The sequence below is a fragment of the Tympanuchus pallidicinctus genome, unplaced genomic scaffold, assembly GCF_026119805.1.
Source record: "Tympanuchus pallidicinctus isolate F22 unplaced genomic scaffold, pur_lepc_1.0 scaffold1, whole genome shotgun sequence".
Classification (NCBI taxonomy): Eukaryota; Metazoa; Chordata; class Aves; order Galliformes; family Phasianidae; genus Tympanuchus; species Tympanuchus pallidicinctus.
In genome coordinates this window covers 99,519,487-99,533,937 of record NW_026294618.1, presented here as the reverse complement: position 1 = coordinate 99,533,937, position 14,451 = coordinate 99,519,487, and the positions used below count along the sequence as shown (strand labels likewise).

The 14,451-nt window shown below is 42.7% G+C and overlaps 1 protein-coding gene across 6 annotated transcripts in view; it reads left to right on the top strand.

The window, feature by feature from the left end:
• The window catches only part of LCLAT1 (lysocardiolipin acyltransferase 1), a 105,908-nt gene extending 97,063 nt beyond the window's left edge, over positions 1-8,845 (top strand). For all 6 annotated transcript variants that reach the window (XM_052700100.1, XM_052700108.1, XM_052700116.1 and 3 more), the window contains one exon: positions 4,782-8,845. In XM_052700100.1, coding sequence (XP_052556060.1) covers positions 4,782-5,290 — 509 coding nt within the window. In that variant the 3' untranslated portion in view covers positions 5,291-8,845. The remainder of the gene's footprint in view (positions 1-4,781) is intronic.
• The last annotated feature ends 5,606 nt before the right edge of the window (positions 8,846-14,451 follow it).

Here is a 14,451-nt window from a genome sequence, read left to right as displayed (position 1 = left end):
AAATAGTTTAATCCTGGCTTTATATTCAGACTCCTTTTTCCCCTAGAAATATATTGTGCTGACCTTGGGTTTTTTAACACACATCATTAAAAGAATTCAAAATTTACCTGTGATGTCTTTACTTTGAACCTAAGAAGAGACTCCTGGTTATAAGGTTTTATAATATTGGGTTGTGAGATAAAGGGCTGATCTGTGCACACACAAAGGAGCACAGGGATGTAATAGGCAGGAAAATCCCAGAACACAGACAGAGAATTAGAGTCCTGTCCTGCCTTCTCCTAGGGTTGTCATGGGGCAGCCATCAGCCATGAGCTGGGGTGGGCATCCATCACAGTGTGTCAGTGACGGAGGCACCTGCCCATCACCTTGTAGACCAAGGGGGATTACTCCTTGCAGGACTTCAGGGATCACTGTGGGATGCAGAGGAGAGTGTTTGGGGATTATATGGGATTTATGGGATATTTGGGAGACAGCTATTGAGGCTGCTGTATGTATGAGTTGGATGCTGGGAAGATCAGATGGTGACAAGTTGGCTATTAGAGGGATCAAAAGGTTCAATGCAGCTGGGTCCAACCCAGCAGCATAGGGCCTGGGCTCAGCTGAGACCAGGTTGTATGTATGTCTGTCTCTGCGTAAAACTGGTGGAAAAGAGGGCAGCCTCACCTCTATTGGGCTACCACTGCTGACTCTGTGACACAGAACAAAAATGCTGATGGAACAGCTGGTGTGGTGAGAGAACATGTCCTAACTTTTTGTTGGAATTCTTTTTTTTAAAGAAGGCATCATTCTCTGATGTTTTTTCTCTTGGCTAGGATCCTGGTAAATTCTTTCTATGCCACCTGTAAGTTCAGTGCCCATAGCAACCAACTATGCATTGTGGTTGCTTAAACTAATGTTGTGTATCGGCATATCCTGAAACATCAATCACTTTGACTGGTGGACAGAACATTCAAAGAGAAAAATAACTTTGTGGCTTTTGTGCCATTCTGTCATCCCAACATAGAGATTGCAACATTTATTAATCATTCACCTTGTATTTGTAGCTGCTTAAGAATAATTACAAACAAATTTTATAATCATTCTTGGGCACAGTAATAACCTTTCTTTTTCTGAAGTGTTTCTGTAAAGCGTAGGACAGAATAATGTTCATAGGTCTAATTCTGCAGAGTGAAAGCAATGAGGATGTAAAGCTACTGAAACTCATGTGTTTGTCTGGAAGGACTGGGCTAACTACCTGACATTTTTGCATTAATGGAGGTTTCTTAGTTAAATTAGATTTCAGAGGCAACATTGTGAATATTATTTGATTTTCTCTGTCCTTGTCACCAGGACAGGTTCTTTGGGGATCCCTGGCAGTGACTGGCTGCAGGGCCGTGGTTCTAATTAGAGATTTATTATTACATAAGAAAGAAACAAGCAGCATAGCTCATCATCTACAGTTTCTAGCACTTGGCTTACATTTGCACTGAATTTTTAGAAGTCTGAGTTCCAACGTGCTTTTTAGGTCATTTAGGAAGATGCATTGCAGGTCAGGTCACATTCAGTCAACACACAACACTTGGGGCACAAGTCTTACAGTGAGTGGAAATGGGTAAGAGCAGAATAAAGAAGATCGTGTGGACATCACAAAGAGCAATGTAAAGAGGGGCTTGTCCACTGGCAGCTTCTCTAAACTATGAACAAACAGATTTAATTCACTTCATTTTTTGATCCAGTGGAGAAGTAGAACGGGGTGACTTCCCTTAGGGCGATTTCTTCTTAAAATGTACAGAAATAGAGGTTTTAAGTGGATCTTTAAATTCAGTCACCTCAGTGCATCTCTAGTCAGGATCACTCTTACACTCACTGTCCTCCATCTTGCTGTTCATTTGAAGCATTTGCTGTTAGCTATCTTCAGGCTGCAGAGGGAACCAGCTTAACTTCAGAGAGCAACAAAGGTGGTAAATGTGCTCTAGCCAAGGATGCATCTTCAAAACTGCCGGATTAAACATGGCCTAAGGGAGTTTTGTCCTTGTTCATGGATGGTGTGGTTTCATCTGCTGCAGTAACTTTTCTAGCAGATTCACTTGTAGCACATTTGGAAATGATGTACAGACCCTGACCATATTCTAAAATACTGTTGACGTATCAACAGAGAATATGCAGAATTCTTTTGTTCAAGTGTATGGTGTGGATCCAGCAGCTTCACTGCACATAACAAATGGCAGGACATGCTTCTTTCAACAGCTGTAGAAAACTGATTGAAGCTGGTCCTTTTCACCTGCCTGCCTCGCCAGGGAATTAAAGTTTCAGTCTGCCTTTTGTGTGTTTTTAAATATGCATGACCCAAACAAGGGACCTGTTGAGAGGCTCTGATGCACTTGCATGTGAAACCCAGTATTCTGATCTTTTCCTTCTGATGTTTCAGTGCTTCCAGATGTGATGAATCTACCTCTGAAATAACCGTAATTTCTTCTTGAGTAAAATTGAGTTTAATAGGTAAACTTTGCAGCTGGCTGTTAGAAGATGCTGATTCAAGTTGACCACACTGAGCGGATCACCCAGGGGGTGGTGATGCACTGGAACAGGCTGCCCAAGGAGGTTGTGGATGCCCCATCCCTGGAGGCATTCAAGGCCAGGCTGGACGTGCCTCTGGCAGCCTGTTCTGCTGGTTGGTGTCCCTGCACATAGCAGGGGGTTGAAACCAGACGATCATTGTGGTCCTTTTCAACCCAGGCCGTTCCGTGAGTCTGTGATCACCTCATCATCATTTGCTTTAATTTCCCTGTTTGTGATGCAGAAAATATAGAGCTCACCCTCTTGTATGCAGCTCTGGGAGCTTTGTTCTGGGTAGCTTATTTAGAAACCTTTGTGTAGTGTAAACATTTTGGAATGTGGTGAAGTCCTGCTCCACATTCATAGGTGGGGATTTCTGAACAAGGGACATCCATAAATTCTAGATACATCCCAAGCAAGTTTTTGAGCTAGGAAAGATACCATGATCAACCAGATGTGCACGTATAATAAGAAGTATGTTAAAAGCAATAGTCTGATGAAGAGTTAATAAGATGTACAAGACATAAATGCTTCTTTATCAGAATAATCTAGTACTAAGCTGTTCAGTGCTTAACACAATTCTTATGATGATGTGGAAGTTTGTGTACAGCTTTGATATTCCAAGAACATTTGCACATCCTGTAATGACAAACTGCCTTTTCAGCTTCTGAGACACGAATGACTGCAAGGTGAGTGAGACACTCAAGTAGCCCAAAGAACTTTTCACAGAAGCCTTTTTTTTCATATGGGGATCTCAGGAAGACTGCACCTTTTCTGGGTTGCTCTTTAGAAACCCAAGACACAAAACTCTCTTGAGAGAGACCATTATAATATGCTACCGTTGTAAAATACTCTGATGGATGGCATAGGGTTTTTTTTTTTTCCTCCTCTCTTGTGATAGTTGAACTTTAGATAACTTATTTTGAATATGGCTATTTAAAGTCTCTGTTCTGTTCCTGTCATTTTTGAAGATGTGAAGAAGGAGAGCAAAAGGAAAGGGAGAACAGAGCTGAGAAGAAGTTGTTGTATTTGTTTTTGCAAGAATTAACGTAATCTATGAGAAAAAACATCTTCAGACACTGCAACTACAGACAGCATTTAGTCTCCAATTCTATTTTGCCCTGAGACAGCCAGCAAAATAGAAACAGCAACACAGGATAAATCACTGCTGGCAGAACTTAACAGTTATGCAATGTCCAGCGCACCATGCACCTATTTTTAGATCAGCTTTATACTAGCAGAATTTAGATTATGAAATCTGAAAAGAATGTCTAGGCAAAGGCTGAGGGCAAAGAAAATATTGGGAAGAGCATCCGTGTAAAAATGGTTAGTACAGAGATATGCTTGTAAAAACAGCTTTGGCAATAGTGCTGTCCATTCTAGAGTGTTGGCTTGATCAGGCATGGTATTGCAGATCCGTTTTTTTCATCAGTATTCCTTGAATTTCTAATCCAAAGTTGCTTTTCAAAGAGTTAACTCTGGCCAGATAGTGGTATGTGGTTTACATAAAGCTCAGCTTCTCCACTGTTTGCACTGCACTTTGTGTTTACCGGCTCTGGAATGAAGTAGGCCACAGCTCCCCCCATTGGAGTACCAGGTCAAACGTAAAGAACTGTGTTAGATGGAGTGCTCTGCAAAGCTGGACGAGCTACAGAGAGGCTCTTCAGCCTTCCTCAGTCACCCTAGACTTAATGAACCTAATGGTATTTAAACTGGTGTGTGCTCCATGTATGTTCTTGCAGATCTTTGGTAAATTAGGACTATGTGTGCTGTTTGCTTCAGATCAAAGTTCAGACTAAATATTTTGCTCTGTTCGCAGGAGTACATAATAGGTTATGTTTGATGAGTTAAAGATATGTTTGCAACACACATATAACTGTTTTGGAAATGTGTGTTAGTGGATTAGATGTGCATACTCTGTTCTTCTTCCAAGATCAGATTTGCATCTTTTCTCCTTCTGATTTGACTTTATCCCCTTAGTCCCCGTGTTGTAATTCTACATTAGCTTGTGCAAGTGAGTGTCATTTTGTTTCCAGAGGTTTTGCTCAATTCAGAAGAGGTAGTGAATGGGAAATATCTGACCTCTCAGCCTTTGGATTCCAGAATATAAAACAATCTCTGCATAGCTACTGTATCTTTGGGATTCCTTGTAAAATTTTGGCAGTTTTCAATGTGCCTTGAAGTGAATTAGCGCTCTGGTTATTGTACGGCCTGTATTGATCTTTTTCCCCACATCTTTCTTCCAGGTAACAATCTTGATGCTATCCATGACATAACTGTGGCATACCCCCAAAACATTCCTCAGACGGAGAAGCACCTTTTGAATGGAAACTTCCCAAAGGAGATTCACTTTCATGTCCAGAGATACCCTGTAGAGACAGTGCCCACTTCTAAGGAGGAGCTGCAGCTTTGGTGCCAGAAGCGTTGGGAAGAGAAAGAGGAGAGACTTCGACGCTTCTATGAAGGTGGAAAGTGCTTTGATGAGACGGGGCAAAGCTTTATTCCCCCATGTAAGTCTGAGCTCAGGGTCCTGGCAGTCAAGTGCATCTCACTCCTGTATTGGACGCTGTTCCCAATGGGTACGTTTGCACTGCTGTACCTGTACAGCTTTGCACGATGGTATTTTGCAGCCGTGATAATCATTTTTGTTGTGCAGCAAAAGGTATTTGGTGGGCTGGAACTAATTGAACTTGCTTGTCATCAATATTTTAAAAAGCAACAGAAACTTAACGACACAAAAATTAAAGAGAAGTAGTTTCTTGCGTAAAGAAGGGCATAATAATGTGTGGCTTTGGGACGTACTGCAAATTTTATGGACAGGAGAGAATTTTTGCATGAGAATTGTCTTTTACTATTGTCATTGTTTGCTAGACATTTGCACTTAATTCTGTGAACAGAAAGAAAGCCGTTAGTTATCACAGCGTGTGAAAATGATAGTTTTTATCTCTGAATGTAATTTCAGCATTGCTCTTGCGAGCAGCTAGCAACTGCATTCTGCTGTAATTAAGAAACACGTTGCTGGATTATTGAACAATCAAAGGGATGTTAATAAATATGACGTGCACTGAAAGTCCATGTACAAATCCCAGCTGTCCGGCTAAGAAAGACAGATGTGTTACTTCTGTACAATCACGTTGTCATGAAGCACCGGATTGGAAAAGCTGCTATGTTTAACAGTGGTTTGATGGTAGGTGGAAGCTGGAAGAGGATGTTCCATTTCTTTTTGTTGCTGTTTCAAATAGTCACACTTACTTAAAAATGCTTTGACTTCAGCTTCTTCAAACACTACTGAACCTAGCACGCTATTCAACCTGCTCTGCCTCAGTCAGTCAGAACTTAAAGGGTTTTTAGGCCTGCCAGTGTTGTGTTGTGGTCTGAGAAACAGTGCTGGCTTCGCCTCCAGTTAAGTCTTTGCTGATTATTTAATAGATCTATGCAGCTAGGTTTTGATTTTTCACTGTTGGTGCTGGTTTGGTGTCCCTCTTAGCTGTGGGAGATGTGTTCCTGCTGTAGTACGTAGAGCTGCAGGATAGGGGAGCTGGCTTTTGTTGTTTTATTAGTGGGTTTTTTTTCTGGTAGAGGCAATAATATGTGTCTGTCTCTGGAGTAGCAGGTAAATGGTTTTTCAAAGAGGTCTCATTATAGACACTATTCGATGATTTTTTAAAAAAAATTTTTTTATTTTTGGAGAAGGCAAGGTATCTTTTTTTGTTTTTTGAAGGCTTTTTTGGTTTATTCTCACGTTACTTCTGTAGACATTTCAGTTGTCCAAATGCATAAAGAAGAAAATTGCCTTTTCTGTGCAAGCCAGCCAGACCTGTTGGAATGTATCCAATGCAATGGTCGTCTTTCTGTGAGTATTAGAAAAGGTGGGTTTCAGACCATGACAGCACAGGGAAACTGAGTTTCAGCTTGTTTTTGCAGAATTATCTTGCATTGCCTGACTGCATCACTTCTTTTCCATACTTCTTCACTTTTAAGCTTTTATTATTTTGGGAGGCTCCCACTGTAACATGCTTCCTTCTTTTCATGATATTGAGGCTTTCTAAATATCATGAAATCCAAATTAAACTCTGAAAATGCACTTTGCAAGTGTAATGAATGTAATATCTACAATAAAAGGTACAAACATTGCCAGCACTTAGGAGACACTTCAGGTTAGACTTGTTCAGCCTCAGCAGTGTTAGATCACTTGGTCAAATGTATTGCTGCAGAACTTCCTGGACTTTCTGAACATTTGTTGTTTGTTGCATGGAGACTTAATTGAGCTAAACCAAAAGAGCCTGACTGTATGTTGAGTTGTTCTGCTGTGAAATACGAACTGCCTATTTCAAGCACTGGGTCAGCACTGTAGGTACATTTGTTTCTTCTACAACACTGAACATGTTGTCTCCTGTGTTTCTATCAAAGGCCATTTCTGAATGAATCACCAGCCTCTATTTGACTGTCCCTCGCAAGGTGACAAGTATTTTTTAATCCGTGCTTATAATAACTGTTTATTATGCACAAAGTACTTGAAGCCATCGGTTTTATTCTAATTTTTTAATCCTTTTTTTCTTAAAAGATAAATAAAAGTAGGTTTATATTTAGGATTATGTTTCTAAATGATTTTTCATGTTTATATGGTAGTCCCTAAAGTCGGGTAACTGTTGTTTTGTTGCAGTTCTTCTGTGGTGCGGTGATGTTCCTTAATGTCATTTTGTGATATCAAAGGCATTTAGACAAAAGCCTAGATCTGCATAGCTGGTGTTTTTCCCTTAGTATTCTGCTTTGGTGCAGTTCCTTGTATGTCCACATAACAGTCACCACAAGGGAAAAACTAAAATTGGCATTTATAGATAAGCAGAGGATACCAAAAGTCTTTGAGTCTGTCCTGAGCCACGGCTGTGCTTTCACACCAGGACTAGCCATGGCTGGGGCACACCAACAGCCTTAGAAGTCTTGGGGAATGACTTCAGAGGGCAGCTGTGACATAAATACCAGCTACACTTTTTCAGTCATTCGGAGAACTTGGTGACATCATAAAGCATACCAGAAACATCAGTGTGAGTCCTGGTCATGCAGCAGGGAAAGATTTCTAGAGTATTTTGTATCTGTGTTTGATTAGAGTCCAGTTCTGAAAATGAAATATAATGCGGTTCAGAGATGACCCTTACAAGTTTTCTGTCCGGCTGGAGCCAAACGTGTAACTAATGTAATGTGGGAAATGTCCTGCAAATCTGTAATTCATCCTCCTCTCCCGTGGATTCAGAGTGAGCAGAAATAATCTTCATCTTGTTAGCTCTAAATGCTGCATTTGCACTGCCTGGCTGCATACAGTAGGAGAGCCCATGGTAAGGGAGGGATCCTCCTCGCAGGGAAGGCTCTTGACTTTGAGACAGGCAGGACTTTTTGGACGCCGTGCCTCATTTTTCAATTAGAAATGCAAGACAAAAAAAAAATTAGCTTTTGTGTTTAAAAAGTCGCTAAAGTGATGAGGAAGATCCTTCTGTGTATGTTCTTTTCCTATTCGGTCAAAAAGAGCTTTTACTCGAAAGGTTTAATATGCATATTTTGGGGAGAATACTTTGTTCTTATTCACCATTTCCTTTTTCAGACTCCACTAAGACACGCTGGTGAATCACTTGAAGTGTTTTCAGTGCTGTTAGATTAAAGGTGCTAGTACTCCAGGAATCACACATCTACCTTTTGTGGACCTCATATTGGCACCCAGGTTTATCTTACTGATTAGCCCAGTTTCTCATGGCTTGTGTCCTCTCACAGTCCCGGTAGACAGAGCACGTCGTTCAACCACGACTGCTCCTACTATGGGGCCTCCATCTCTGCTGTCTTCCTTATGTTATTTGAGAAACACGACTTGCTTTTCCTGCCTTTGGAGATACTCTTCGTTTGTTCCTTCAAATGTTTCCTCAAATGTGCTGTGGGTTTCTTTCTCTTTGCTCCGAACTGAAAGTTGAAGTCCTCTCATCTGTGTTTGTGCTGAAACTCTTCTGGCTAACAGAACATCAAACCAAGACATTTCTCTTGTGTTCAAAGCTGTGGGGCTCCAAGCTGGTCTGTAAGGTGTTGTCTTGATCATACGAAATGTAGTTTCTAGCTCTGTGCGTTGCGTACATCTCTGTTGTTTAAAAAAGATGAGTGTTTTTATAACTTGATTTTATATGTACATTGTATGAAAGAAAATGCCAGGATACTACAAACCTACAGAAAGCCTTAGTTTTCAAAGTTCATTGGTTATATTAGGGTATTTTAACCATGTATCAGTTACTCTACAGCAACAATAAAGTCTTGAAGCATTGCACGTGTTTAACTTCACTGTTTTCATTTTACTGTGTCGCATATTTGGTATGCATCCTTAAGGAGCCTTGTCTTCACTCACGCTGATGTCTTGATCTGCAGGTACTCGGTTGCTGGTTTATGGCTGTTACGGTTGTTGAGGTGACATTTCCCTTCTGTTCCTAGGAAGTGGAGAAGATTGTACACTCCCTGCTGTTCCCATAAAGTGATGCAGAAGCCCTTGGGCAGGCCGGAGCTATAGCTCAGTATTAGCCTGGCTTGGTTTCTTAGCCAATATTGCTCAAGAATTGGCTTGTAAAAGCACGTTAAGTATTGATATGTAGATAATTGCTCACCTATTACCATCAGTGTAATTAGACAAAAAGTAGTTTGTGGCAAGCTCCACTTACTTATAGGACCTGTTTTTATATGGCTTTGCAGGCTCAGTGTGATTTGTTTCTCCATTGTCTGGAAACTAATTTGGTGTGGAAGGGTAAGAGCTCTGTTTCTTAGGAGTTGCTGTGGTCCTTTTATCAAACAGAGTAACAAGGGTAATGACTTTAATGTGGCTGCTTCATTGTGGTCAGAAAGACTGTAATAAACAGAGACTTTGGTAGCTGTTTTTACATCTGGAGATGATGTTTGGGATTTCTGTGTGTGCTCTGAGCATTCAAATCAGTCTCCAGAAGTGGAAGTGTGTTCTACTCTGTACTGAGTGGCTTGTTTCTCTGAAAAGGCTGTTGTCACTTCCTTTTTTGTTTCCTCGGGGCTCAAATATGCACTGAACAAAATATTGTATATCTTACCTGGCATTAAAGAAAATAGTAGTAAAGAAAGCTAAAGCTCTCACCTTCTGTCTGCCCTCAGCACACCCTGATTGGTTCAGTACAACTGGCAGAAGGTTCAGTTTTGTTTCGTGAGGACTGTGAATCAGATGGCAAGTTACCTCGACCAGAAATTATTAGCACAGTCGGTGCTTATAATGTGCTCGAGTGACTCTCGTCTTAGAGTGCAGTTGGAAGGGAACGGTTGTGCTGAGGCACAGCAGAGGCAGAGGGCTCATGTCTGTCCTTGCTGAACCTCTCAAGAGTCCCGGCTCAGGGTGTCTCGATCTACACTCCAAATGCCTACCCTAGCTTTTAATTAAAAAGCTGAAGCTCTCAGGCTTGCTGTGACTCTTCTGCAGCCACAGCCAGAACCACGACTGTACAGCAGCTTAAAAGCCCACCGGGGCACTCAACAAGCCTTTCATGAAGCAAAGAGCAGTAATGGAGACAGGAGCCCAGCCGGAAGCGTATCATCTGTTGTCTTCATTTCCACACCAAGGTTATCTGCAGAGCGTCTGTCTCGGGGCTGCAGCAGAGCTGCTTGGGCCCTGATGCTGGGTGAGGGCAAACCTGACCTTGCAGTCACTCGATGGTGACATGGAGTGTGTGCCTTCTCCAGCCTGCTCTGGATGGATGCCGACCTCTCAGGAAGGTTTGTCTTTTATATCTTTCCATGCAGAAAGAGGAGGATCTTTGCCATAAGCCCCAAAATGCAAACATAAGGAAGTGTGTAGGCATGATCACAGCAAGGGCTTGGATCTGCCTCTATGTGAGGTGTGAAGGTTAAAGGCAGTCTCTCAGCTTTCTACCACAGCTAATGACGGAAAGTGCTACGTGAGAGAGTGCTTAATTAGGGATTAATGAGAAAGGAGCCTGTGGTTTTATTATCTGTTGGATATGAGCTCTGTGGATGAGCAGGAGAGCTTGCATTAGCTGCTTCCTGCAGAGTCTTCACATAAGAAAAATCCTTAGCAGACCCAGAGGTGGAGGGAGCAGTGCTCAGCATCCCCCTCTGCAGGCTCTGGCAGACCCCAGACCTGTGGTCCTGTGGATTTCTGTCAGTAAGGAGACACTACATTATTTTGTAGAACCTCTTTGAGGGTCAAAGGAGCTCCAGCTCCATGACAGCAGCATGCCCTTGTGTTTCAGCACACATGTCCCTTTTTCTCAGCCTGTTGGCAACATGTCAGGAGAGGGCTGGGCCAGGAACAAAAGCAGAGTTCTTTGCTTCGTTGTAGGACCATGCCTCCTCTCCTTTCCGTGATGAAGCTGCCAGCAAGAAACACAGGTGACTGAAAGAGGTTGGATCACCGGCTGTTAGGTAAAGACAAGGATAACGCCAGGGAGGTAAAACACTTAATCTTTAATTAGCTCTGTTGTTCTAAGCTGTTGCATAAAAACTATTTAAGTTCTAATAGGACATAATGTATGCTTGCACAGTAAAAACAACAAATATAGGCAGAACAGTCCTGGTCATAAGTATCCCTCAATCCACCACAGCAGACCTCTCTGCCATCATTGTGGAGCTCATGGCCAGCCTGGCTGAGCAGTGCCAAACAAACAGCCAGCACCAAATGCATTTAATGGCAGCAGCTCCTCCTCTTTCTAAACAATATGTGCAAACATATCTTTCCGTCCCCTGGGGCTTTCATTGTTTTATGATTAGCAGGTCCCTGAATGTTCCTTGAGGAGAGACATCAAGACAAACCCACTGCAGGCCTTCCCCAGTCCATGGGGCTCTTGCTGCATCTGCTACAAGGAGACAGAGGCCAAGGGCTGAATCACTGTGTAAAAACATCGTTTATGTAAGTGTTTCTCGTGTCTATTAATTCTGTGCTTACTTCTGTATTTTGAATGTTTTAATGATTATTCTGCATTTTGCCATTCAGTTGTTGCAGTAACATCTGGATCCTAAAGTTGTCAGTCCTGATTTTTGTAACATCACAGCCCAACTCCATTAGCCTTGTTATTTGATTAAAAAGCTCATGAACTTTTCAAGCTTTCTGTATTGACACAACATGCTGTTAGGTGCTCTCTTTGCTTTATTAACAAAACCAGGCACCTTTTCTGAACAAAACCAGGTTTCTTTTCTAGCTCTATACCATTGTACACCTAGGTATGAAGTCCTTTGCTTACTTCTGTGTCCAAGGGAAGTCAGTTGATGTGATCTTTCTAGGTTTCAGCGATGTGTATGATGCTGTTCCTCACAGTTTCATTCTGGACAAAGCCCAGCATACAACTAGACAAAGGCATGATGTGATAGGTGAGCAGCTGGCTGATGGGTCAGGCCCAAAGGTTTGTAATAAATGGGGTTACATCAGGCTGGCGGCCAGTCACTGGTGGGTCACACAGGGCTTCATTTCAGGGCCAGTTCTCTTGAGTGTTTTCAGAAATTATTTGGATACAGCACTTCAAATTAAACAAGCACCAGTGTTGGATTCTCAACCTGGGATGAGGCAACGCTGGTTATACGAACAGACCAGGCTCAGGCCTGACCAGAGCTCAGGGAGTGTTGGAACAGTGATCTCAGCCATAGGGATTGGGTTTTGAGTGGTGCTATGTGGGGTCAGTGATTCTTGTAGGTCCCTTCCAACTTGGTTCTGTGGTTCGGTTGTCTCCTGATTGGCCAAATGCTCTCACATGCAATTAAGAAACAAATCCTTTTTTTTTTTTTTTTTTTTTTTTTAAATCTAGGCCTTTCTATATCCTGCTTGGTCTTATTTGTATTCATTCCCTTATTATTGCTAAAAGCCTTCATACTGAAAACAGAGATTTCAGTTGTCAGCAGCAAAAAAAAAACCAACCACCACATGGCAAACACCACTGTAACACCAAAACTTCCCAGCCCTCTTTCTTCTTTGCCTCTAATTGCAGATCATGCCCATTTCAGATTTTAAAATATGTCTAACTGAAACTTTACCCAATACAAGTGGGTGCAACAAGTCAGAGACACTGAAGACATTCATCGTTAAGGTTGGAAAAGACCTCTAAGGTCATCTAGTCCAACCATCCACCTACCAGTATTGCCCACTGAAACGTGTCCCTTAGTTCTACATTTACACCTTGAACATATCCAGGGACGGTGACTCCACCACCTCCCAGGGCAGCCCGTTCCAGTGCCTGACCGCTCTTTCAGAGAAGTTGTTTTTCCCAACACCCAACCTAAGCCTCCCCTGGCACAACTTAAGGCCATTCCCTCATCCTATCACTGTTACATGGGAGAAGAAACCGACCCCCACCTCGCCACAACCTCCTTCCAGGCAGTTGCAGAGGGCGATAAGGTCTCCCCTGAGCCTCCTCTTTTCCAGACAAACTGCTCCAGACAAGATGCTGCCTATTAGAGGCATTTATATAATTGAAGTGGTCTATATTTATCAGAAGTGCATGAAGTTCCCACCTCAAGGGTTGGATGCCCAGCAACTTGGAAAACATTAGCTTTCCTAATGAATCATCAGGGAGAAGAACCTAAAAATATGAGTGACTCTAAGAGGATGTGTCCTGGAGCTCAGGGAGTCAAAGTCAGGTAGCACCAAGTGCCATCCTGGCACTGGCTATAGTTGCGGATGCTACGCTCAGAAACTCCTTGCCTGTGAGAGCAGAACCTGTGCTGGATCCTCATGTCAGACTTCAGCTGTGATGTTTGATGTTGAGCCAGTGTTGAGCTAAAGAGAAAGTCTCCTGACCCACACAGGGGTCTGCTGACAATGTTTTGAGGACCACTATTGCTGCTTCATCTTGAAACTGAAAGCCAACACGGATTCAGCTTTGCCTGTGAGATCCTACTGCGTATGGCTGGAGACAGCAAGGTGATCAGACAGTCTGAGGGGCACTTCTGCTGTTGTGCATGAACTGAAGTGGTTAAGAAGAGATATCTTAGGCAAATAGAACAGCTGGAGGAGAATGATGAATAGTCTCTTGTTTGTTTTTTACTGTTGTAAGTGGTTATGTTTCCCCACCGTACCTGAGAACACAGCTTAGTTTGGGCAGAGTGGTCCTCCCTCTGCAGGCCCTATGTTGATTTTGTGCAGTGTCTAGTATGTGACAACTGTCTTTTTAAGCTCTTAATCACTATGTCCTGGATCACAGTTCTGCCTTCCCTTATTCTAAATGGAAGACCTGCCTGCTGGAGGCAGACACTGGCCGTTCAGCTGTCCTGCTGCATGTTCTTCTCAATGTATTGATGGTCCACTTCGGTGACTATCTTGATGGCTCTGCATCCCTGTAGTGCTCCTTGCAATGCCTTTGGTCCCCAGAATCACCTAGTTCAGCATCCTGCTCCATACAATCCGTGTGTTTGCTAAAGGAGGCACAAAAGCAGTATGTGCAGTTCACACAGTGAATCCACTTGAAGTGCAACACAATGATAGAGAGGTTAAACTGCACTGAGCCAGTGAATTAGTGACCCATCACAACCAAGGTCAGTGTGCCTCTCAGTAGCATCCACAAAGCAGTCATTCTCTCTGACCCATCTGGAGCCTCCACATTTTGTTATGGTTTGGAAAAGCTTCATCAGAAGGTGTTCTCTCATTGTTATTGTTACAAGTTTCCAAAAAACAGCTCTCTCCTGTGAATGCCAGGCTTGAGGTTACCTAAATGAGCTATAGAGCTTCCCAACTCTACAGCCAGTATTAATTTAGCCCTGAAAGAGGGATACTGCTGAGCTGTGGGCTACGAGAAGAAGCAGAGTCTTGGGGATGGTGGAAGTGATGCGCAGAGTGAAAGGACAGGAGGTGCAGCAACTCAGGGTCTTCCCCAGGATGGAGGGACACGGGTACAGCCTGCCGTCACGTTGGTGCTCTGCACAGATGTCTGT